Source organism: Watersipora subatra, chromosome 7 (assembly GCF_963576615.1).
Source record: "Watersipora subatra chromosome 7, tzWatSuba1.1, whole genome shotgun sequence".
Taxonomy (NCBI): Eukaryota; Metazoa; Bryozoa; class Gymnolaemata; order Cheilostomatida; family Watersiporidae; genus Watersipora; species Watersipora subatra.
This window is the reverse complement of record NC_088714.1, coordinates 39,073,503-39,101,500: the sequence shown is the minus strand read 5'-3', so window position 1 is coordinate 39,101,500 and position 27,998 is coordinate 39,073,503. Positions and strand designations below refer to the sequence as shown.

General features: G+C 37.1%; 1 protein-coding gene across 2 annotated transcripts; it reads right to left on the bottom strand.

The window, feature by feature from the left end:
* Positions 1-282: 282 nt before the first annotated feature.
* Positions 283-27,780, bottom strand: LOC137399574 (fasciculation and elongation protein zeta-2-like). 2 transcript variants are annotated; one of them, XM_068085752.1, is made up of 10 exons: positions 27,342-27,780; positions 26,644-26,752; positions 24,946-25,101; positions 16,552-16,681; positions 6,750-6,913; positions 6,582-6,650; positions 5,134-5,151; positions 4,646-4,712; positions 1,673-1,738; positions 283-1,052 (listed from the first exon to the last, which is right to left on the bottom strand). In XM_068085752.1, the coding sequence occupies exons 1-10, from the start codon at positions 27,707-27,709 to the stop codon at positions 1,033-1,035; spliced, it is 1,167 nt and encodes a 388-aa protein (XP_067941853.1). In that variant the 5' UTR covers positions 27,710-27,780; the 3' UTR covers positions 283-1,032. The 2 variants fall into 2 exon arrangements, with proteins under 2 accessions (XP_067941853.1, XP_067941854.1); XM_068085753.1 differs by having other exon boundaries at positions 6,750-6,910.
* Between the last annotated feature and the right edge of the window lie 218 nt (positions 27,781-27,998).

Here is a 27,998-nt window from a genome sequence, read left to right as displayed (position 1 = left end):
CTTATTACCTATAGGCTACCAGGTGTCATATCTTGTTCAAGATACTAGGTGCATGTATCTTATTACCTATAGGCTACCAGGTGTCATATCTTGTTCAAGATACCAAGTACATGTATCTTATTACCTATAGGCTACCAGGTGTCATATCTTGTTCAGGATACCAGGTACATGTAATGCAATATATCTACCTGTATGTTACACAGGCTAAGAGTGGTACCTGCACGCGCTGTCTGAATTCATGGCTACATATCAGTTTTGTTAACCAAAATGTTACGACACAGAATAGATATTGTCAGTTTTCTATTAGAAGCGTTGCCTTCTAAACAAGAAAATAAGAGAAATATGATAGAATGTAACCGAATGAGAGAATATACGTATGGTAGACTAGCATTAGCATACAACCTTAGGTTTTACTTATGCGAAGATAAAATATCATAATTAGCTATTTCCTACTGCGTACTCGAGCACTGTGTTCAGAATAGCAAGGCACAAGCCTTAGCGATAAGACATCTATGCGCGGTGATATCGCATGAGCTCTAGACAATAGCTCATCAATTACAACACATAGATAGAAAGCAAATAAAAAACCTTAAGTATAAAAAATATGTAGAACTAGTACTGACACAAACACTGACATAATTAGATGTATCTTTTTGTACAAATGAACAGAATGAAAAAAAACTAAATTGATCACGCATGCAGTGATTGTGGTTACAATATCTGGCAGCCAACGCAGTGTCATACAAGGGTTAAAATGACATAATGTAAGAGAGGCGTAGAGTAAATTGAGTAAGTTGCGGCGAGTACTTGGAGTAGATACGTATTCCATAACAAACTATTCATGATCATCAAGCGATCTCGCTTGTAGCATCATACGCGATATCATTAAATATAATTACAGCTATTTTTCAGTCATGTACCGTGACAAGAATATCATATTTAAAATATATAATAAATAAGTAAAAAGACAAGAGAATAGTGCAATCATTGGAGATTCCGCAGAGAATGCTGAGCTGAAGGCAGCCGTAGAAATCAAGATGTAGGGCAGACAACTACAAAAATATATGCAAGTATAATGGGTGCCATTGCACAATTGGTTTTGTTCCAGTAGCACATATTCAATCAGTACTTACAAGATGAAAACCATTATGGCTTCTTCGTTACAAAAAAGCAGTCCTTTGTTCTTAATGGTTGTAACATGTATTTGTAACATGTAGTCCATTCTAGCGCTTTAAAACTGAGTGAAATCACAAAAAGCACGCTCAACGCCGATGATATGTGAACCTGGTAAGTATCGAAGCACAAAACTCTGGTAGTTTCCTTCATCTGGTAAAATATGGCTGCCTGCCTATGGTAATCTGATATGGTAATCTGAGGCTGCATTCACAGAATCAAATGATATTTTTATTTGCTATGGCTTTCAAATGACCGAAAATCTATAAACTTTAACTCATCCTAATACAGACGACAAATGAACAATTATGAAAACAATACAGCACTTAAATTCCAGAATGAATGGATAAATTGTGGAAACTATTAGACTTAATGGCTGTTAATTAACTTGAAACTTCAAATGACGAGTAAACAAGCAAATTAAACCTCAATGCAGAAAAAATGAGCAGAGATGTTGCTCACAATGTTGCCCAGAAATAGAAAGAGAGAAGAAATATACCTTTTAGAATGTATTCTGTTAGCATAGCAGGTACATTAGGTTGGTCATCATGTATGGCCTTGAGAACTACAATAAGCAGGTGATAGGAGAGTTAGCTGAAGGCTGACAAGTTGTGAACCTGCAGAAAGCTAAAGAAAACATCTGATGAGTTTATAAAAATTCCCGATCTGTTCACCAACTGTTTAAAAAATTTACAAAGCTGTTGATGAATGGTTCTCAAATATAATTATTATACTACGGGAGTAATTGTTTTCTCCTAAATACCATCATGAGACAGAAGCACAAAACTCTTTTACATTGCAGAGCGACATTTTGTCGTAGTTTTATAAATGGTCTGAAACAATATAAAAAAACCATATTATTCAAGCATTTGGTGAACAGGTCCTTGAATTTTTCTGGTTATGAGAAAGTAAATAGACAGATGTGAGATATATTGTGGCAATGTCAGCGCATAGTACTTCTACACAGTAAGAGTGCTTCTACACAGTAAGAGTGCTTCTGCATAGTAAGAGTGCTTCTACATAGTAAGAGTGCTTCTACATAGTAAGAGTACTTCTACACAGTACGAGTACTTCTACATAGTACGAGTACTTCTACATAGTACGAGTACTTCTACATAGTACGAGTGCTTCTACATAGTACGAGTACTTCTACATAGTACGAGTACTTCTACATAGTACGAGTACTTCTACATAGTACGAGTACTTCTACATAGTACGAGTACTTTTACATAGTACGAGTACTTCTACATAGTACGAGTACTTCTACATAGTACGAGTACTTCTACATAGTACGAGTACTTCTACATAGTACGAGTACTTCTACATAGTACGAGTGCTTCTACATAGTACGAGTACTTCTACATAGTACGAGTACTTCTACATAGTACGAGTACTTCTACATAGTACGAGTACTTCTACATAGTACGAGTACTTCTACATAGTACGAGTACTTCTACATAGTACGAGTGCTTCTACATAGTACGAGTGCTTCTACATAGTACGAGTACTTCTACATAGTACGAGTACTTCTACATAGTACGAGTACTTCTACATAGTACGAGTACTTCTACACAGTAAGAGTACTTCTACATAGTACGAGTACTTCTACATAGTACGAGTACTTCTAAATAGTACGAGCACTTCTACATAGTACGAGTACTTCTACATAGTACGAGTACTTCTACATAGTACGAGTGCTTCTACATAGTACGAGTACTTCTACATAGTACGAGTACTTCTACATAGTACGAGTACTTCTACATAGTACGAGTACTTCTACATAGTACGAGTACTTCTACATAGTACGAGTACTTCTACATAGTACGAGTACTTCTACATAGTACGAGTACTTCTACATAGTACGAGTACTTCTACACAGTAAGAGTACTTCTACATAGTACGAGTACTTCTACATAGTACGAGTACTTCTACATAGTACGAGTACTTCTACATAGTACGAGTACTTCTACATAGTAAGAGTGCTTCTACATAGTACGAGTACTTCTACATAGTACGAGTACTTCTACATAGTACGAGTACTTCTACATAGTACGAGTGCTTCTACATAGTACAAGTACTGCTACATACAGCCTGACCAAAAGCGCTGTTTCTTATTGAGATTATGTTGATACTTTGACTGTATACATATATATATATACTCACTAATATACTGGTTCATATTGAGTCGCCGGAGCGCTGGCGTAATTCCAATCAAATTGATTGGAAAACTTGTCAAGAAACTAATTGTAAAGCTGCAACATTGAGCAAGTTAGTCTTGCTGACAGTTTTGAGAAGATGCTGTTGATATGAGCCGATGCCTACGACGAATTAAGTATACGATAATGTGACCTATATGTGATAGTGTGACCTATATATCGTACAGATTCCATTATATGATAGTATATCCTTACTCATCAGAGAAATTTGTGACCAGTTCACCAAATATTTGGAAAAGGTTATTCTATGAAACATGAGGTACAGTAAGGGTAATTATACGAGCCTTTACAAACACGCTGTTTTAAAGGTTGACTTGTAACAAAATTCACGTTACAGTTATTTGGTATCAAAAAGTTCACCATGGTTTACTCTGCTGTTTTGTAGGTGCAAAATATGTGGAAATGTGATTACAAGCTCTTAAAAGCTAAAAAACAGACAGTAAATCGCAGACATCACAAAACGCCGTAGTTTTTAATCCCTTTATTTCGACGACGTACTCAACTCGACGTAGTTATTGTTTTGACAAGCGATGTTGTCACATGAATTGAAAGGCTAATAAAAGGCTCAATATAAAACATCTCATAGCACTCGTTTATGACAAACACTTCGGGTTTTACCGGAAATCCCTTAACAAGTATAGATGCTCGCTACTTTACAAATTTGTCTCAGCTTGGTCTAATCATTTAGTAGTAATCTGATCATGTGTTCCATACTTCCTGCCAAATGGTGCGAACAATTTATGCAGCAATTTTCGACTATCACAAGTGACCAACAGGCTCCTCATGTTTATCAGAAGATGATATGCACTCCTTCTAGCTAAGGCTAAACAATTAAACTAATATTTAGGCTAGGTTTTAAAATATCAGCGTTCAAAGTGACAGCATTACAATGATGATCAAATAGATGCGTAAGGACAATAGAAATAGTTTTATTAAATGCGTGAAGTATATTTGTGAAAATATTTCGACGAATGAGGTCGCACGAAAGTATAAACAGAAGCACATCGTGCTCAAATACATCCCGTTTAAGCCGCTTTTGAGAGGTAGATTCTAATCTACTACGTTTTCGTGATGCCTGCGATTAACTGTTCATTTTTTTAGCTTTTAAGAGCTTGTAATCACATATTTCTACATATTTTGCACTTACAACACAGCCGAGTAAGACATGGTGAACCTTTTGATACCAAATAACTGTAATGTGAATTTTGTTGCAAGTCAACCTTTAAAATAGAATTAAAATAGAAGTTATTGCTTACTCCTGATATAGACTCTAAGAAGGTCATTGCTAGGCGGCATCTGTGTCAACTGGTATGGGATTACATACTGCAACAAATTCAAAATATTCACAGCAAAACAAGATCCCAAAATAAAGAAGGCAATTCCATTTTCCGTTGCTTACATCTGACTGAGTAAGCAACAATACAGCAAACAGAAACCAGAACAACAGACCCAAGTATCAAACCTCCGATGTCAGTATCGCTATTTTACTTATCAACAAATATTTCCCACAGAGCAACTTATTACTATTTTCAATGTCTGTAAAAGTAACCCTATCACTGTAATATATTTGACAATAGTGCAAGCTAAAACTATAAAGCACTAATCAGAAGATAAAAACAATCTTGAAAAGACATGACAACGAAAAGTTATCTTGCTATTCGTTTAAACTCCCTGAAAGGCACGAATGGAATCAGGGAATACCGCTGTGGAGGAGCCTGAGTAAAAGGGAGGGAGGAGTATGTACCTTTGTTCCGCTTGCAGACTACAAAGTAATAAAATATCTCTATTAAGAAAATGTAGCAAATAAGCTGTTAAAACTACACGCAAGTCACAAAACTGTGTTAGTAAATACCTTCTAACTAATTGTACAACTGACTTAAAGCACATAAACTAAATAATTTTTTTATTATATATTTCAATACATCAGAGTCTTGGCTTTCGAATGAGCCTATATTCAATACACAAAGAATAATAGAACTATGAAAACGGGGTGTCAAAAGTACGTCCTGCAAAAAAAAAACACTTAGTTCAGGTACTCAAAATGTGACGACATAATTCTCATTTAGCCTTAGGTCGTCGATCCCTTTCGCTGCCATTGAGGCTGCGTTTTTCGGTGACAATCCAATCGGTGCTGTTAAACCCGGAGAGCGCTAATAATAAACTAAGATTCTAGATAATCAACAATGCCCGCGATCGTGCTAACGCCGACCAATACAAACACATGTTCTGGGTTAATTAATTATGCTTCAATAAATGTACTGTCGTTGATCAAGGTAATGAAATCACATCGATTAAATTATGACCTGCGGTTGCGTGGCCCTAGAACTAAATGTCAATCGCACTTTCGCGAGATCACGCAATTCTTGAAATTAATTAGTCTCAGTCGTTACCCTCAACATCGCATTAAAAATAAAGAGCTAGTGCATAATATCATCGGGAAAATATAGTATGGTTCTTGGAGTCTGAGGTACTTATCATAGAAGTAATATGTACATGGAGAACTAATGACACTGATTCCTTTGTCAACTTCATTCGTTCTCTGGAGTTGTCCTACCTTCGCCTGCCACTAGCGTCATTATCGTAGTTGATAAGTAAGCGGTAAGAGCACACAACAACGAATATGAGAATTGTGACGTCACAATTTTCGAGACTATGCCAGTAAACTTTTTCGCGGTAGAGCTCTGGGGAAATCCTATAAACACCAACCAATGTCCGTTTCACCATGGCAAACAATAGCTCATTGGAAAGCCAAGACTCTGATGTATTGAAATATACAGTAAAAAAATTACGTAATTTATGTGCTTTAAAAAGGAATCTTAAATCAATAATTGTATCTTTGTTTGGAAATGAGTTAATTGGAGAACTTTGTTTTTCAGCCAGCTAGCGGTGAGCAGTGATTATATCTATGGCACAAATGCAGTTAATTACGTAGATAGAAAAAGTTGGGACAAAAATCAGCTGCTCCTCACTTGGTTAAGCGATGGAAGCAAGAGTCTAGAAAACAAGCATAATAAACTATCATCCTAAAGGCTATTCAAGAGCCATGATAACATAAAACATGCCTTCATGAAATGGAGTTGTTTCAAAATGGTGTGACAACTCCCATTTATAGCAAATCCATTTCAAGAGATATGTATGCAAACTCCTAGCGGAGGCTTACACATTTGTAACACATTGTATTGCGTGGCCTACCGTGGCTGTCTCCGTGATGTTACTTCTCCTTTTATCTTTTGATCCGTGGGGCTTTTGTTTCTTTTTAACCTTTTACAACAAAGAAGAAATATGACTGCAATAAAGAAGCGTGACCACAACATAATCTTGTTTATCCAAACAGCAAAGCGAGTGGGAAGAATTTGTTACCTCATGGCAGAGAGAGATGAACGTGTTCTTTAGCTCTTTTTCTATGGACATTTCATCTCCGGAAGCATACTGGCTGGCTAGAATTTCTGACTGGACGTTGATTTCTGTCTTTAGCTCTTCTACCATATCATTGAGTTGTCTCACAGATAATTGCTGGACCTCTGCTAAATGCAAAATACAAGACTATTATGAATCTTGGGATTCGTGACAGCTACAAAATAAACTGCCAGACTTGCAATATGATGTCCAATGTTTCTACTCCTAGTCTAACGACAAGCCATCGCGCGCAGTAAACGTACATATAGTAGTACAGTAGTAGTAGTAAAGGTACATACAGTAGAACAGTAGTAGTAGTAAAGGTATATATAATAGTACAGTAGTAGTAGTAAAGGTACATATAGTAGTACAGTAGTAGTAGAAAAGGTACATATAGTAGTACAGTAGTAGTAGTAAAGGTACATACAGTAGAGCAGTAGTAGTAGTAAAGGTATATATAATAGTACAGTAGTAGTAGTAACGGTACATATAGTAGTACAGTAGTAGTAGTAAAGGTACATATAGTAGTACAGTAGTAGTAGTAAAGGTACATATAATAGTAGTACAGTAGTAGTAGTAAAGGTATATATAGTAGTACAGTAGAAGTAGCGGTAGTAACCGTAGTAGTAAAAGCACATAGAGTATTGATGGCGTATGAGAGGTTAGATACACTACAACCATTGAGTATTATTAAGTATTTGTTTTTATACGACCATCAGCCAGACTGTAAAAGACTAACATAAACTAAATTATCGTTACAAGATGTGGACGAGAGGTAGTAGCTGCAGTGGCGGTAGTTCTGCCTCACCACGCATGAAGCACACACTTGGCCGGAATACCCGTTGGCATGACAGCGTTGGCATGACAGCGGCAACTAGGTAGAGCAATCTTGGGAATAGCCGAGTGATTTCCTGATTAGATAATCTAGAACTAATCTAATAAGATGCTATCCCTTCTATCGGTCAGTATATAGCACAGGCTAAAGTCATCGCCAGTCTTCCTACATGATGCACACATATGCCTCCATTCAGCAGGTCCATGACATCTATGATTTCAAGTGTACAATTCCAAGGTCTGGCAGTGGCAGCCTCCAAATTTAAGAGAAGTTACAAGATGATCACATTTACTTTAAGCGCGAGTAATTTCTTTAAGATTTATAATCATTCAGCAGATGTCCGTGGAGAGAGGAGTTGAAGGTATGCACTCCCCTTTATTTAACATTTTAATTACTGTAATTGTACAGCCTCATCAAAGTTTAAGTGATAATAAAAAAGGAAATTTTTTTTATACAAGCCAACGATGCAAACCAACGATACAAATCAACGATACAAACCGACGATATAAACCGACGATACAAACCAACGATGCAAACCAACGATACAAACCAACGAGACAAACCAACGATACAAACCAACGATACAAACCAACGATACAAACCAACGATACAAACCAATGATAAATAGTTATTGTGCAGTCATTAAAATAAATAGTCGAGTTGAACTTTTTTCCTTATGAAAGGCGAACGGGGCGAGTTTGGCAAGATCTTGGAACAGATTCGGCTATTTACGTGTATTTTACACTTTATGTAACGTAAAAACCCCTATTATTATATATATTATATATTATTATTACAAAAACATGCTCGGAACAGCTAATTTACGCTGTTGGAGTGTCTACCGTATAATGTTGTTATACCGTTATTATCGCGCCACATCATTGAGAGATGCGCCTGCACCCGGCTAAAAGTATTGTTCATGTTAGACCTTGGCTACCCCGACCTACACACGCTATTTTAATGAAGATGAATACATACTTACAATTTCTAAAAAGACAGGCCGACTGTATATTGCAATTGCAGCGAAAAATATGTTATAATGGCTGATTTTTATGTTCAAGAGCTTTTAAAATGACAAATGTTTGGTGATAACAGAATTAGCCAATGAGATGTGAGTGATGCGCAAGCAATCTGAACAGTCATCGATGTGCTGAACCTAGTGATGACGCTATCTGAACCATGCGCCAAACGTTTGGTGTCAAATATGGGCGTGTTGAGCCACCAATGGCTTGAGAATATAAAAGGATTATACATGACATACAAAATATCAAAATATACAAGAATACGTACTATACTCAAATCATCTGTGAGACAGAGGTGGTCAACTAGTAATTTGTACCAATTAAAGCGATCTAAAACCCAAGACTACAAACCGAGGATATGTAGAAAAAATAATGTTGTAAAAATGCGAAAGCTCATTAACAGAAAGCGTGTGCTTAGCTAGGACTAACCTATCAAAGGGTTACAAAGAACAGTAAGAGCAATATTATTGGTGAAACTCATGTGCCGAATGATGACAAACGTATTGAAAGGAAGCGCATGCTTAGCGGTGATAAAGTTATCGACAGAAAACATGGAGCTTCACAATAACTGAAAAATCAAAATTACTAGCTTACAACAAACAATGAATATCGAACATTACCTGAGCTAACTACAAAATAATTGAAGCTTTAAATTTGATATTAACCGACAATTCAAATACATCTACTAACAACCTTACTTCTGCTGCATATTATAATGTTTAACAGCTCGATACGTCCTCAGTGATTTTTGTTTTTGACCCAAACAAATACTTTGGTCTAATCGCTGCTGTCGCTGAAATACGGTTTCTAACTTTCGATATCCTCAACTATAATCAATTAAATTACTCCAAACAGTTAAACTGATCAGCCATAGTGACCGAACAGTTAAACTGATCAGCCATAGTGACCGAACAGTTAAACTGATCAGCCATAGTGACCGAACAGTTAAACTGATCAGCCATAGTGACCGAACAATTAAACTGATCAGCCATAGTGACCGAACAGTTAAACATTTTTAAATTACATATATTTATACCAATTTGTTGAATTTAATAATGATAGTTCGTTTTTATTAGTGGTTTTGACATTGGAACAAACAACTTCAGATTCGAAGACAAAAAATCTTGTTATGCAAGTACCAAGCTGTGACAAGGTGATTTTTTAGGCAAAACAGATGTACGATATCAATGATTATCCAATGTGCAAACTTGTTACCTTTCTCATATGTTTTCCCTCATCTAGTCACCACGATACGTGCTTTGGTCACCACGATACGTGCTTTGGTGACCCATGAAAGGTAATTAGAAAGCAAAATCTCAGCAGATACCACAAATGCTTCATGTTTATACGCTTTCGACTAACTTCTGAGCAATGGTCATAGAACTAACAGGGTTGTGAAGCATTACAAATGCACTGCGTCATAGCAGTGCAATACACAGTAATTTTACAGTACACTACAACTTTATAATATGCAGTAGACATTTACTGCTATGACAACTGCACTCCTGCTAATTCCCACTGAAATCTACTGCACATTTACCTCCATGACACAATATCTGAAATCCAGCACTACATAAATACTGCAAATTCGCATTCTTCAAAACTAGAAACTACATGTGTACTGCTACTGTGCATGTGTACTGCTACTGTGCATGTGTACTGCTACAGTGCATGTGTACTGCTACTGTGCATGTGTACTGCTACTGTGCATGCGTACTGCTACTGTGCATGCGTACTACTACTGTGCATGTGTACTGCTACTGTGCATGCGTACTGCTACAGTGCATGCGTACTGCTACAGTGCATGCATACTGCTACAGTGCATGTGTACTGCTACAGTGCATGCATACTGCTACTGTGCATGTGTACTGCTACTGGGCATGTGTACTGCTACTGTGCATGTGTACTGCTACTGTGCATGTGTACTGCTACTGTGCATGCGTACTGCTACTGTGCATGCGTACTGCTACTGTGCATGTGTACTGCTACTGGGCATGTGTACTGCTACTGGGCATGTGTACTGCTACTGTGCATGCGTACTGCTACTGTGCATGCATACTGCTACTGTGGATGTGTACTGCTACTGTGCATGCATACTGCTACTGTGCATGCATACTGCTACTGTGCATGTATACTGCTACTGTGCATGTGTACTGCTACTGTGCATGTGTACTGCTACTGTGCATGTGTACTGCTACTGTGCATGTGTACTGCTACTGTGCATGCATACTGCTACTGTGCATGTATACTGCTACTGTGCATGTGTACTGCTACTGTGCATGTGTACTGCTACTGTGCATGTGTACTGCTACAGTGCATGTGTACTGCTACTGTGCATGCATACTGCTACTGTGCATGTGTACTGCTACTGGGCATGTGTACTGCTACTGTGCATGTGTACTGCTACTGTGCATGTGTACTGCTACTGTGCATGCGTACTGCTACTGTGCATGCGTACTGCTACTGTGCATGTGTACTGCTACTGGGCATGTGTACTGCTACTGGGCATGTGTACTGCTACTGTGCATGCGTACTGCTACTGTGCATGCATACTGCTACTGTGGATGTGTACTGCTACTGTGCATGCATACTGCTACTGTGCATGCATACTGCTACTGTGCATGTATACTGCTACTGTGCATGTGTACTGCTACTGTGCATGTGTACTGCTACTGTGCATGTGTACTGCTACTGTGCATGTGTACTGCTACAGTGCATGTGTACTGCTACTGTGCATGTGTACTGCTACTGTGCATGTGTACTGCTACTGTGCATGTGTACTGCTACTGTGCATGTGTACTGCTACAGTGCATGTGTACTGCTACTGTGCATGCGTACTGCTACTGTGCATGTGTACTGCTACTGCGCATGTGTACTGCTACTGTGCATGTGTACTGCTACTGCGCATGTGTACTGCTACTGTGCATGTGTACTGCTACAGTGCATGTGTACTGCTACTGTGCATGCATACTGCTACTGTGCATGCGTACTGCTACTGTGCATGCGTACTGCTACAGTGCATGCATACTGCTACTGTGCATGTGTACTGCTACTGTGCATGTGTACTGCTACTGTGCATGTGTACTGCTACTGTGCATGCGTACTGCTACTGTGCATGCGTACTGCTACAGTGCATGCATACTGCTACTGTGCATGTGTACTGCTACTGTGCATGTGTACTGCTACTGCGCATGTGTACTGCTACTGTGCATGTGTACTGCTACTGTGCATGCGTACTGCTACTGTGCATGCATACTGCTACTGTGCATGTGTACTGCTACTGTGCATGTGTACTGCTACTGTGCATGCGTACTGCTACTGTGCATGCATACTGCTACTGTGGATGTGTACTGCTACTGTGCATGCGTACTGCTACTGTGCATGCATACTGCTACTGTGCATGTGTACTGCTACTGTGCATGCGTACTGCTACTGTGCATGCGTACTGCTACTGTGCATGCATACTGCTACTGTGCATGTGTACTGCTAATGTGCATTAGTATGAAGTTGATATTCAAAGTATTTCCATGACGCGGTTAATCAATTGCAAGATGAAAACGTCAAAATCTGCAAGTCAAGTGAGTTTCATTACTTGCCAATTTTTATCGAACCAGTTTCATGCTTGTGAAAGATAGAAATGACACTTGCAAATAGTGCGCAACAAATTGCTGCGAAAGCCAATTTCCACACTTAAATTGTTCTTGTTTCGAAAGTGTGTTGCGAAGCGAGACAGGAATGCGCCACTATGACCTCCGGCGTAGAATTCCTTACCCTGAATTAATCTGTAACATGTGAGTGTTCATTAAAGATGTAGTTGCGTCAAAAAGGTCAATTTAATGAAATTAAGACCAATAAAAGACTAAAACATCAGCTCCAATTTGATGTCATTTTTGTCTTTGTAGACTAACTCTGTCCTGAGATATATGCGTTTGAATGAGGCCATCTTTTAAAAAGCTCAGATTCCAGCGGGTGCTTCATTTGTGATGTAACGAGTGATACATCTGAAAAGATTCCACGAGCGATAAATATAAGGTCGCTTCATTAGCCAACCATCAGCCCGAAATTTTTATATAGGTCGTAATAAATGTTATCACTCTTAAAACTCGTTGTCTGTGATCCCAAAGTTAGAGATTTTACTCTATTATTAAATTGCATCGACATCGATATTTACTAAATTAATTAACATTTGTTACTTTAATGCATTACTCAATCGACACGTTTTATTGAAGAACAACAGAATTGTAAAAATGCTTCCAGTTACTGCGAAGGTGACTCTGAATTTTCTGAGCATCAGGTGATTAAAGTTTGGGACAGACAGCTTATAGTTAGAGCTGATAGGCGTCAGCAGCATTATGCTACAGAGGAAGATAGGAGAATGGAGGTGAATTTATCTTTTACTTTGAGTCTCCTATTATTATAATAGATATACTGTTGTGCTTACATTCAGATTATCTTTCCCTGTTTGAGGATATAACGTAATTTCCTGTGCGTGCGTGCGAGATACGGATGTACAGTGAGTTATTGACGGCTTCTTTTTAATCCATAGCATCTAGCAATACAATGGCTTAGATTGATGAATATACTAAAGGTAACAATTTTAGTACTCAGGAATACATTTACTAATTAATAGAATATAACTTTTTGCTATCACCAATCATCGTTTTATAATTTTTTATCGTTTCACCTAGCTATATTTGCTTCAAATTTTCTCAGGCAGTTTTAGCTAGTAAATTAAATTTATGATTAGACTTTAGATGTTCACTTCTCACTTGTAGAAAGTGAGGAAAATCGATTGATCAATGCACATCTTTAACTTCCAGAACCAAAGCGTCGAATCATTGGCTTGGCGTACTTATGCTTTTGTTAAACATTTATTTATTTTTAAAATTACAATCGCAATCTATCTAACTCCCAATTTGAAAGCTTTTAGTAGATACGCGTTAGAATCACATATCTATGAATGACATATATTTATTGCATTTGTTTTATTGATTACAGGATGTTTATGTGATCCCACTAGCGAAGCGGCTTTGTTAGTGTGGAAACTGCCATAAATGGGAAAGAGAGACCTGAATGTGTGCTGCATAAACCAATGATGTTTTGTTTGAGTTTGCTGCAGTAGATGAATTTGTCCTATTGTATGAGCTGAAACTATGTGAGTGGCCACGGCTTGGCTGGATATTTTTAATAAAAGCTTTATGCCAAAATGAAAATTTTTTTGCCTGTAAAAATTATATAATAAAATAATATTGTTGAAGATAATTAAAAAAATTTTTTTACATAGCTCGACAATTTGTTTAGTACTTAAATCAACTAATCAAATGTGACCAGTGAATTTTTTTCTACAAATTGATACCAATAATGACTTGATAACGTTGACTATACAATGTACATGACATCTAGGGATGCAGTTGGTTTCGCCAGATATTCTTTTCAAAGACTTTGCTTATTTTACTTAGTAACTAGTTTCCGGTGTGGTAGCGACGGAACTGTGCCTATACAAAGACCTTATTCTACTTAGTTTGATTGACATAATTACCGTAGACCGGTAGAATTGGTAGTCGGTACTAAGATGTTTACACAGCATTCAAAGGAAGCTAATATGACCAGTTTTTAATTTCCCTTATTTGAGGCGTTTGAGACATTGATAATAATGTATCTGTAGCTGGATTTAAAATTTTATTCTAGCCAACATGAGCAAATACAAAATAAAATATATGCCAATAGAGCTGCGTAGGACTAGACTTTTATCGCAATAGCCGATGTGAATACGAGAGATAGAGACAGGTTGTTTCATGCGTTACACCATTTTGGGCAAGCCTGGGGATGTTTTTTGGCCTGAGAGTTTTTACCACGATCAATTTTTTTCAATTATAATCTTCAAATATCTTGACAATGAGATCGCCTAACACAACAAACAACATATCAACTGATAGACAAAAAAGTACTTTCTTTTAAAATCAACTCAAATTTGACGCAGCCACCTCTTGAACTCTGGCTGGGGAAACGACCAAAATGTCGTTTATCGGTTGCGTGGAGAAACGACATTTATGTCGCTTTCGGTAGACGTTTATAAAGCTGTCGTCTAGTAATGCTAAACAAAGGATATGAACACTAGTAAGTTTTAAATATCATCAACAAAATATTAGTCGATGATTTACAATATGAAACGATTATCTGAGAGGCGTTGCTTTGCGCTAAAAGCTAAAGAAATCGCGCGTCATTGGAAAAGAATAAAAGTTGAAAAAACCAGTCAACATCGGCTCGACTTTCAAAACGGTAAAATGAAAAATTATTTGATCCTGCGATCGTTAGTGATTTTTTCTCTGATCAGAATAAAATAATTCAGATGATAGAAGAAATGTAAACTTTTTGAACTTTTAATATACTTGGAATATACAGAAAAAACCGATGGTTATGGTAGCTCGCACGGCTACGTTATAGCGTTTGACTCTACCGAAAAAAATTCTTCCAAGCATTTCATACAGGGGCAATTGCACATGGTTGTATTTTTTGTAGTAGTAGATAAGTAGATGAATGTTTATGTACACAAGATTTTGTTCATAAAAATAAATTTAAGATTTGAGCTATGCATGTTCATAAAATACAGATGTTATTGAATTTTGAAAAATAAATTACACGACTTTCGGGTGCTTTTGCCGGTCTTTAATCCAGCTAAAAGGTTAAAACGCTTATCGCACGGTAACTCAACGTGCACACAACTCCACATTCGCATCATTCACACACTGCTGGCTTTCTAAGCACCTGTATTGCGTTGTACAAAATTGTTCGATGAAAAAAGAAGCAAAATAGCTCGTACAAAATAGCTCTTGAACTGGCCCTTCAACTCCCATATCATTTAGGACTACGAGTCCGGCATTATCACTATTTTAATCGACAAAGTTGGGGGATTTGAATCGTATTTTCATTAACATTAAAACATTTTCATTTTACATTAAAACCATTATAGATTTCTATGATATGTCAACCTTGTACAACACACTGATTATGATCAATTTGTTTGCCCACTCATGCTCAATTTTGAGCAGCATTCACATTCACAATCATACTGTATGGCTGTGCCAAGCTTATGACTCTCACTGCACTGCTAATGCATCTACATATACATCCAGGTAAAACTGTACGACAACTACAATGCATTTCGCATCTGAGCATCATTACAGCTCATGTTCGTAGCAGCTTGTCATGACAGCGCATGACCTATTTTTTAGCGTACACAACCCATACACGTAGAGATCTGCAACACTCGCGTTTCACAGCAAGCGTTCAGAATAGTAATTACACCAACCGGTGCAGCAGACCCACTGACGAATATAATAAACACGTTTTAGGAATCAATGCTTGTACACCTGTGTCCCGGCACCGCAGTGAAAACTACCATAAGTCCTCCGCAATAATTGAGAAGAATACGTGATCCAAATCCATACCCACACCTCCTAAAATCCTAGTGGGTGCCAAAACGAACCAACTGTGAGTGGTTTACCCCATGTGATGAAGATATATATGTTCATCCGCGCTCTTTAGGTTATAAAGTAATTTTACCGATGGCTATATTCCATATTTTATGCACAAACAAGTAAAAACTCTGTGTTATGGTAGTAAAAAGAAATGGTAGAAATAGGGGCAATATTTTGTTGCAAAGGGAGGTGTATCGATCAGAAAAGTAAAAAATTTATAATTAAAATACTCTTTGTTATTCGCTTAAAATTTATAAGTGGCTTGAGCAAACATGGTTTATATGTTACAACATGCCTTCACTCAACTAATACAGACTATCATTGCAGCATACTTGTAATTCATCTACTTACAGGCACATTTTCAGACGTGGCAATGATATGAATAACAACCGATATCAAGACACAACACAACAAGAACTCAGATGAGCTACCTTCACTCAAGTTGACTCTCTCAATGCTTGGCTGCATGTCCTTAAAATGGAGACTGTCAGATTCAGCAGATGTCAGCATGTCAGGCTCAGTTATGTATCCAGTATCATCCGTATTCATACTATCCTGCATCTACAACATACTCTAACTTGAATTATATAGCGACTCACACCGCGACTCACACCGCGACTCGATGGTGAGAGATTGAGAGTGGTGTGGCAAGCATTCACCTGTTACACCATCAAATATTGATTTATAAACAGCTCTGCTTTCTAATATCAAATGTTGACCAACATTTGTAGGGAAATTTATTATCTGAATATGTCTAAGTTAAGTTTTCTGCCCTACTGAAGAATATAGATCTGTCACCCCAAAGACTGGCTACACCGGCTGAATTATCTGTAAGAGTCACCGGCTGACGGATCACCGGCTGACTTATCCGTGACAGTAACAGCTGACTTATCCGTGACAGTCACTGGTTGAGAATTCCGAAAGATCACATTTTTTCTGAACGCGCAAGGAGATATTCTGAGAGCAGCTAGAATGCTGACCAGTTGCTAAATTGTGCTAACAAGGCTGCTTGTTATAAAACTGTAGCAGCTGGCAGTTAGCATGAGAAATTATATGTAGAATAGAACGAGAGAGATAAGCAGCTTGAAGAGGAGTAGAAATGGCAGCATGATTCATCTCAAGGCAGACATGTAATAATGCAAAAGGGTGGCAATTAGTCAGGCACCCAGCACCCGAGGGAATAAACATATAGACCCTCTAACAGTTGCTGTAGATTCAACATCAGCTGTCAATGTAGAGGCCATACTGGGCTATAATAGTGCTCCATACATCTTACCTGATGCGGTGATACGATTTACATACTAGTTTGTTGGTGTATAAGCAACCAATCCTTACCTTCATATCATTAAAATGGCAACCAATATTCTCACCTCAATTTTTTACTAGAAAAAATGATAGAAAACAGCAACCGTACCGTTCAGAGTTGATACAGATTTTAAATATTTTAATAACAGCTACTAGAAAGAACAGGACAAGCTAACTGAGAAAGCTATTCTTCGCCTAAAGAGTCCACGCGCAGCAAGTGCCTACATTAGTACTGTCACGCATAAAACTGTTTACGGACAACTCCTATTTACTCTCTGCAAAGCTTTGATCGCTACATCTGTGAACCCTTCCATATGGAAAGTCTCTGAGTGTGTTTTGGCTCTCCGTAATGTAGTTTAAACAACAATGACACATTTGTGTGTTACAGACTCCAGCTTGTGTATTCTTGCGATATACATGATGATATGGCTATTTTAAATTATGGCTCTAATTACATAAAGCTATGAAAGTTTTAAGAACAAACAAAAACTTGCTAGCACCAAATAAAAACATAATCATAAATCAGCTTCATATTCTTAGAACACTATTAAAATAATATTACTATACAAAGTTACAAACGTGAATCCGTTTTCATTTGCATTCAACTTAAAGGTTGACTTGCAACAAAATTCACATTACAGTTATTTGGTATCAAAACATTCACCATGTCTTACTCTGCTGTGTCGTAGGTGCAAAACATGTGGAAATGTGATTACAAGTTTTTAAAAGTTCAAAAACGAACAGTTAATCGCCGCCACACGAGACCGCCGTAAAAGTTTAGTAAAAGATTAAACTTTGTTTTAAGTGTGTGTTTAGTAAGTTAAATTTATGGAAGTTAACTTCAAAGTTTCTATTACGTAGCGCCACAAAAGTTTAGTGTACCGAACGTGTTGCTCTCAAGTCTCTCTCAGACAGCCATTATTCAAAACGTCTGTCTCGAAGGTAAAAACTCCATACATTAGTGTACAAGTGATGCTACATTTTATTGCAGATAATAACAACTAAATAGTTATTGCAGGTAGAACATCACAACAAATAAAAACTCGTTTTTCCTATGTAATATCCTGTTTAGGTAGTGCTTTCATAGTATGGTAATGGACTAATTTGTACTGAGTGCTGTTATTTAGGAAATAATGCCTTGAGATACGAGTAAATTGACCTATGAGCTGTCCTAGAATGCATTAAGCTCGTATGTCGAGGTATGACTGTATTACCATGGGAATGAATAACTTAGTTAAGTTAGCTAAATTAACCTCTGACATCGTTGGTGGCAAATCAATTTTCATTTCCTCAGATTTCTTGCATTGGTTCTTTACCCATATTTTTTATCCCGATCATTACAATGGCTTATTTCAATGTTTTTAAGCTATTATGAAGATATATAGAATAGCTTATTTGGAAACTGTATTCGGCTACATCATGCGAGATAAAAATTTGTTTTACAAATATTTGAGGAGGCCAGTTTCACAACAGAACTTTGATGGTTTGTAAAATTTAAACATTCTTTGAGTTTCATAATTTTTACGAGCTGCACAACTGAAATCTGTTAAAATTGCCACACATATGCACATACTTTAGAGCTAAATTCTTAAAGACCAAGACACATGTATCTAGGAGATGATGTCAAATAACGAAATCCATGTATATAGGAAATGATAATTAGCTTTCATTAATGGCACATTACTGTTTCACTGTAGTAAGAATGCTTCTGAAATGGCAAACAAGAGAACTTGTTAATCACAACAAAACTGCAATAAATATAGGCCTACTTTAAACTACAAAAAATGCTCAAAATTTATTGTTTGTAGGGGATGTGAACGGAGAAAAATTTGGATCAAAATCATATTAAAATAAAAGTGGTAACTATGGTTAATGAGAGCAATAAACACTAATAAACATTTGTACAAACATATGTACAAACATGTGTACAAACATATGTACAAACAGAGCACCTAGAAACATACTGAGTCTGACTCCTCGACATTTCCTTTCTATCAAACAAAACTAAGACTTTGCTCAATATAAAAACTTACACCCAACAGCAACAGACAAGCTGACTCTTAGGAAAAAGTAGAAACATACACATTGCAGTGTCAAGTAGAAACATACACATTGCAGTGTCAAGTAGAAACATACACATTGCAGTGTCAAGTAGAAACATACGCATTGCAGTGTCAAGTAGAAACATACGCATTGCAGTGTCAAGTAGAAACATACGCATTGCAGTGTCAAGTAGAAACATACGCATTGCAGTGTCAAGTAGAAACATACGCATTGCAGTGTCAAGTAGAAACATACGCATTGCAGTGTCAAGTAGAAACATACGCATTGCAGTGTCAAGTAGAAACATACGCATTGCAGTGTCAAGTAGAAACATACGCATTGCAGTGTCAAGTAGAAACATACGCATTGCAGTGTCAAGTGGAAACATACACATTGCAGTGTCAAGTAGAAACATACACATTGCAGTGTCAAGTAGAAACATACACATTGCAGTGTCAAGTAGAAACATACGCATTGCAGTGTCAAGTAGAAACATACGCATTGCAGTGTCAAGTAGAAACATACGCATTGCAGTGTCAAGTAGAAACATACGCATTGCAGTGTCAAGTAGAAACATACGCATTGCAGTGTCAAGTAGAAACATACGCATTGCAGTGTCAAGTAGAAACATACGCATTGCAGTGTCAAGTAGAAACATACGCATTGCAGTGTCAAGTAGAAACATACGCATTGCAGTGTCAAGTGGAAACATACACATTGCAGTGTCAAGTAGAAACATACACATTGCAGTGTCAAGTAGAAACATACGCATTGCAGTGTCAAGTAGAAACATACGCATTGCAGTGTCAAGTAGAAACATACGCATTGCAGTGTCAAGTAGAAACATACACATTGCAGTGTCAAGTAGAAACATACGCATTGCAGTGTCAAGTAGAAACATACACATTGCAGTGTCAAGTAGAAACATGCACATTGCAGTGTCAAGTAAAACATTAACCTGTTAAAGTTAGTAGTGACCAAACAAGGACATACGAAACATGTCCTTACACCTTTTTCCATCACATGCTGTTCAAATGTTGCATACGAAGCTTAAAACTTGTAAAACAAGACAAAGACTAATCCACGTGTGCCACCAGATTTCTTGACATTTTATGCGTGTTTGCTACGATTGCTTACAGTTTAGAAGGCTATCAGTGCATAGTTATTGCTGTCATGATACAGGCAACCTCTACATAAAACCATAATTCGTTCAAGAAACCATCTTATGTTTGGATGAATATTCCCAAGAGAACACTGTAGTTAGTTTAAGTTATTCCACAGGTCAAACAATTACGATAACTTCATGCGAACACCACAGATAATTATATTGATAATTATATACAGATCATTGAAACAAATGCAATAAAAAAACTATGTAAAAATTAAATAATATGTAAAAAGAAAGCTAGGATTAGCTATAAAAAGTTGCCGTTATTATATTACCCTAAAGGCACCCGAATGCAAAAACAGGCTCAGAATTATACAGATTTATAGATTACAGATTTAAAACACTTATGATGTAACTCAACTTATGGTGTAACTCAACTTATGATGTAACTCAACTCATGATGTAACTCAACTTATGATGTAACTCAACTTATGGTGTAACTCAACTTATGGTGTAACTCAACTTATGATGTAACTCAACTTATGATGTAACTCAACTTATGATGTAACTCAACTTATGATGTAACTCAACTTATGGTGTAACTCAACTTATGGTGTAACTCAACTTATGATGTAACTCAACTTATGGTGTAACTCAACTTATGATGTAACTCAACTTATGATGTAACTCAACTTATGATGTAACTCAACTTATGGTGTAACTCAACTTATGATGTAACTCAACTTATGGTGTAACTCAACTTATGATGTAACTCAACTTATGACGTAACTCAACTCATAACGTAACTCAACTCATGACGTAACTCAACTCATGACGTAACTCAACTCATGATGTAACTCAACTTATGGTGTAACTCAACTTATGATGTAACTCAACTTATGACGTAACTCAACTCATAACGTAACTCAACTCATGACGTAACTCAACTCATGACGTAACTCAACTCATGATGTAACTCAACGTATGCTGTAACTCAACTTATACTGTAACTCAACTTATGATGTAACTCAACTCATGATGTAACTCAACTCATGATGTAATTCAACTCATGACGTAACTCAACTCATGACGTAACTCAACTCATGACATAGCTCAACTCATGACATAACTCAACTCATGACAACTCAACTCATGACATAACTCAACTTATGATGTAACTCAACTTATGACGTAACTCAACTTATGACGTAACTCAACTCATGACATAACTCAACTCATGACGTAACTCAACTCATGACATAACCCAACTTATGCTGTAACTCAACTTATGCTGTAACTCAACTCATGACATAACTCAACTTATGATGTAACCCAACTTATGCTGTAACTCAACTTATGCTGTAACTCAACTCATGACATAACTCAACTTATGACGTAACTCAACTTATGATGTAACTCAACTCATGACGTAACTCAACTCATGACGTAACTCAACTTATGATGTAACTCAACTTATGCTGTAACTCAACTTATGACGTAACTCAACTCATGACATAACTCAACTCATGACGTAACTCAACTCATGACATAACCCAACTTATGCTGTAACTCAACTTATGCTGTAACTCAACTCATGACATAACTCAACTTATGATGTAACCCAACTTATGCTGTAACTCAACTTATGCTGTAACTCAACTCATGACATAACTCAACTCATGACATAACTCAACTCATGACGTAACTCAACTTATGCTGTAACTCAACTTATGATGTAACTTAACTTATGAGGTAACTCAACTTGGTTTCATAACTACAATTAAAAAAACTGGTGGTTGTAAAAATTGAAAATAAAATGTGAAACTGAGTCAATTTGAACTCCATCTAGGGTAAGTTTTGTAAAGAATTTTGGACATTGTGTGATAGGAATCAGTTCATAAAGGTTGACTTGCAACAAAATTCCCATTGCAGTTATTTGGTATCAAAGGATACACCATGTCTTACTCTGCTGTGTTGTAGGTGCAAAATATGTGGAAATGTAATTACAAACTCTTAAAAGCTAAAAAAACGAACAGTTAATTGCAACCATCACGAAAACGTCGTAATTTGGAATCCCTTTAATAACACGTTTAACTTAACTTAGCAGATTTGTTAATTTAGTTTTATATTTTTTGCATGGTATTTTTAATTTTTACCGGTTTTTAACTTTCATTTACAAAACCGCAAGATTTTGAGATACGTCAATGCTGTTGGATAAATACTACTTCTAGGTGATCATGGAAGGTTTTAATTACAATCTGTAGCAGGCACTCAGTTACTTCCATGCTAAAGTCAATAGAATCTTCTGCAAGTCGCCCATAATTTATATAATTAGGAGCTATGGAGTAAGAGGCAGACAATGACCCGGGTATGGAACCATGTTAAGTACAAATGAATTGCAATCACCTGCCTCGCAATAGCAGCGTAAGTTGCACGGATCCAAGGATTGTTGCAGTTGCTAGGTGGAATATTTTGAGTGTCTTGTGAAAAGAACTGCGGGTTTGTTCCACAACAGGAAAGGTAATGACAGCCCATCCTTTATGAGGCAGTGCCTACCTTTGCTCACTAAGTTATTAAGATGCTTTGCTGCTGCCTGCATTTCACTTCTTTATTTTTAAAGATGAACTTGCCAACTACGCACAAATCAACTATGCTGAATATTATCAACATACGTAAAATAAAAGCATGGGTATTTTTCTATAATTTGCAAACATTGTTGATATTTGAAGTGATCCTACTGCTAGGATGTTTCAAGATTAAAATCTACAAAACTTTGATCGCGGTTTAAATGCTCAGCAGAAATGACGTTACCAGACTTGTAAAAAATGACATCAGTTGTCATGCATATTGTCTATAAATGATAAATATATCCGATGTCATAACGAGAGGGACAAACAGGAAGTGTGATCACTGACATCATTTTTAAAGATGTCTTTTTCTTCTGAAAATTTTAATTATGATCAAGTTTTGTAGATTTTAATCTTGAAACCTCTTGGCAGTCAGATCACCTCAAACATCACAAACAATCGCAATTGATAGAAAGATAGAAAAACGCCGATACTTTCTGATAAAATCTACTAAAATTATGAGCGAGTTTATTTTTAATCACGATTCAAATGATGAGTGTCCGATTGCTATAAAACAAGCTAAAAGACTAGCTCTATATCTTCTTGTGTGGCTCATGTGTGCCTCATGTTTGGCTCATGTGAGATTTAATGAGTCTACATAAGATTGCTCCATGAAGCAGGCCAGTAGCACAGCATGAACCTTCCTAAGTAGCAAGGGTATGCAGCTTAGAGAAACATTTCAAGGGCAGACCGTGAACATGCTGACTATTATAGAGGATTACGAGAGGCTAAAGGTCAGTGAACACGCTGACTATGGGGTATTACCGCTGAGTATGGGGTATTACCGAGAGGCATTTGTTTGTTTGAACTGCCTGTGTTTATCACTAGCCTATTGTGTTAAAAGGTGTTTCTGGATGCTGTAGCTTGAGTAATCCTACAATTCCTATTCACTTTCATAAACTAATGACTAGTAATTTAACTAGAGGCAGCCGTACTCTGCCAAGAGTGTGCGCTGCCTCTTACAACAAAGCATTATGGAAGGATGCTTAAATATCTAGCAGGAGTTTCTTCGGGTGAGGAGACATGAATAAAAGGAATAATAGTAACTGTGTAGATTACTAGCGACTAACCCACTTTGGAACCTTCTCTAATTTACTAATAGATAAAACTATGATTTTTGTAGAAAAATGCTACAACAATTACACATTTAATTCTTACATACATGTATGTATAAATCGATTCCACTTACATATAAAATCATTGCAGAAGCTTCGACCATACCATTATCTATCACCACAGGCCTCAAGCTACTGGGCTCAATGCTCAAATTACATGTCAGCTGCATGAAGCAAAGCAATTCACTATTGGTAAATTTTCATTCAGAGTCTGATATGGCCATCACTGCTGTTAGACGCTGATTTATCCACATAAAACAATCGATTGGAAACACATTCAGTTACCTTAATGAAGACAGACTGAATATGTCAGTTTACTCAGTTCGGGAAATGACACGAGTTAAGGGGAGAAAAGCAACTATTGACTTTAGCTCTAGAACTCTAACCAGCTTCAGTAAGGGAGGGGTGTGTAACGCGTCAAACTAAAGGAAATGCCTGAGAAATTAAGGATTTGCAAAACAAATAAACTAAACTGTGGTCTTGCATTTCATGAGAGCCAGAAAAGCATGTGGAAAAGTTAGATATCTTATAAAGTGTTAGTGTTTAGCAAGCACCAACTTTATGTATATCCGATTTCTGAGTGAAACAACCTACACAGGGAACAGACTAGCATATACATATCATTACCTTCATGATTGTATCAATTTCCTGTATGACATCATCGGCATTGATGTCTTCTTCAGCTGAATGAGGCACCATCGGTGAGATAATGGCATGTACATCCAGAGCTTCTTTCAACTCCTCATCATCTGAAAGATCCAAATTCTCGGCTGTCTCCTGTCTCTGCAACCAACAATGTTCATTGAACAAACTGTGACCATAAAGCAGTTGAATATTCTACTACTTCTTACTGTTCTATGAGTAATGATGAAATTTACACCACAAAAGGAAAGCCTGCGAATTATATCATATCTGACTTTACTTAAAAGGTCAAAACCGACGAGCAGATGCAATGGGCTCGTGTCAGCGACAGCAATTTCTAGCCAACATACTGAAGCATTACCATGAGAATTAATATTTTAGTTAAATTATCAGAATTAGGCAGAATTCATCACACACTCTTAGCTAGAAACATCTCTGTTGATTATAATGTTATACGACTTGCCATGAGAAGCCTGCTCATCTAGAAGGAATCCAATTGAACGATAGGCATGAAGTCTTGCGACCTATCAATGCTTAGCCATGCTTTTCATAGTGAAATGTACAACAGAAAGAATTAAGGCCGAGCTTTCAAACTATATAAATGCTTGTTCTACCAATTTGGGCATACAATTAGGTTGCGGACTATACCTGGAGCTTGGGCCAGCGAGAGCTGTTAAGATTTGACAAACTGGTAATCATGTTATCAATAGCGAAGCTGTCTGGCTGCCAAGTGATATACCTGTTGATGCCTAGTTCTTGATACGCTTTACTTGTTATGAAACATTTTTTCAAAAATAAGGTTGTATAGGCAATAAAGTATATCACACTTTTAACAGTAACAACTGCAGGCTCTTATCCGAAACAAAGATAACAAGTGGAAAATGGACTGTGTGAATATAGAATATTTTACTGATATGATGACCGCACGAGATAGGAGGCTATTTCAAGGAGCAAAGGCTAAGACAGAACACTTGAACAAGCAGAACTGTGTGACAGCATGCTTTAGAGACAGGTTTAGCTAGTCTACAGTCTCTAACGACTAGTAATACATGGCTACTTGATGAATCAATATTTTCAAGCCTAGCAAGCTCACGGCACAAATAGAATAGAGCACGACTATTGATTTTTTAACTAAGTGTAGCGGAGAGATAAATTAGATAATACTAAGCATCGTCTACTCGGTTTCACTCTGAGTGGTCCGAGAGATCGCTGGGGATGTACCACTCGTCGGTATCGACTATTTACGACCGGAGTAAAAGTGTGCTTGAGCGTGTTAAGGGTTGACAGCGCTGCTGCCTAACAGATAAACCCACACTATCCATAAATTACTAGGGCATTCTCCATAACTATACAGAATATGAAGCTAGAAATGAAGGTTGAGAAATAATGAATGAGAATTAGCGGGCTCTGCTAATAAGATAATTCGTTTTATATGGTAAAATATGTCTCAACACCTCTGCCAACTTAACATATGTTTACAAGTTTGCAAATCTAAACAGTTTCAATAATTTTAATGCTGAATTGTGGAATACTATAATTTGGTCAGACCAAGAAATTATCAAAACATAGGAAGCCAGATATGAAACTGATGAACAGATAAGAGCAACTGACGTCACTCACTAGAAGCCTTGTTAGACAATAAATATTGGTTTTATACGCAAAAATGCTGTAATAGGTACTTACAGGGGAGTCTAATAAATGCAAGGATTTGGTTTGTAGCTCTTTTGTGTAGCATTTCGACCAGTCAATTGGCAATGCATTGCCATAGGATCCTGTCAGCGTAAGCCAAGTTCTGTAAATTGGTAAGAGTCAGTGCTTCTAATCTGAATGAGTCCAGAGGCAAGGCTCTCTAAATAAATTCTTGTAAATTTATTCCACACTCACTACCAGCTTACTAACATAGGCCCAATAAGCAGTATTTAAATAAGTGGACTCAAAATAAATCGGAACAGCGTATTTTTTGCAAAAACCATTTTTACAAAGTTTGTAGTCAAAGAAAAAGGACTGAAGGTTAGAAATATCGTGAGTTACAGCTTTAAATTGTTTTCTGGCTTTAGAGATGTATCAAAAAAATAAGTATTAAGACATCAAAATATAATAAAATACTCGATTAGTAACCAGCGAACCAACTAGCCAATTCTTTATTTGCAATGTAATAAGCCTCACTCCAGATATCGGGTGTAGCATCGGAAACATACATGTAGGTGAGCAAACACATATACAAATAGAGTACTTCACTAAAGTTTTAAACAGAAGCTTTCTTATCGTGAAACAATAACGATACGGTTGAAGATAAATAGCGAGACAGCAAGCATATGTAAAAAACGCCAAATAACCTTTTGCTACTACCTCCCGTTACCAGTTAAAAATGATTTACTCACTGACAACCGTTGATTATTTCTTCCTGAGATCGCACTTGTACTGGAGCAATGATGGACACATTGCTTTTATAATCTCCGAAACACTCGGAGAGTTGTTTGTCGAACGTGTTAACAAGATCTTCCAATGACCCCGAATTTCCTTTTTCCATAAAACTGTCCATAAAGGATGATGCTGAATCGTCGCTATTGCAGGAATTAGTCATTTTTCCATGACTGTTTTTTGTGACAGTGTCTTGAACGGAAGAATGATTGTCGGAGTCTTTGTGTTCTACACTTCCATTGTCACTAGTTGTTGTCTCAGAAAAATCATTCCAATCTTCTTCGTATTCTTCATGCACTAAAGGAGCTCCGACTTTCAAATCAGCCATGGTCTTTCAGATTTAAGCAATCATTAATATTAAAAGACAAATGCGATCTTCAACGATGTCGACCTTATCGTCCAACCGTACCTGCGATGCTGACTAACTGTAAATGAAGCCTGTGGTCTCAGTTTATAGTCACGGCGTATAGCGAATAGCTCAATTCATTTCGATATTCTACACTACCATCTCACGGAAAATGGTACTTCTATAGAATAACATACGCTAAGAAGGATGTGCGTCAATATTTATTCTAAAACTATTGGTCACATGATCAATAACGTGATGCTCTAGCCGT

Coding starts and splice junctions, on each gene's coding strand:
- LOC137399574 (XM_068085752.1), bottom strand. CDS start 27,709: ATGGCTGATTTGAAAGTCGGAGCTCCTTTAGTGCATGAAGAATACGAA. Junction 6,914..16,551: donor GAGAGTCAACTTGAGTGAAG/GTAGCTCATCTG, acceptor TTTTGCATTTAG/CAGAGGTCCAGCAATTATCT. Junction 6,651..6,749: donor TCATCTCTCTCTGCCATGAG/GTAACAAATTCT, acceptor TTGTTGTAAAAG/GTTAAAAAGAAACAAAAGCC.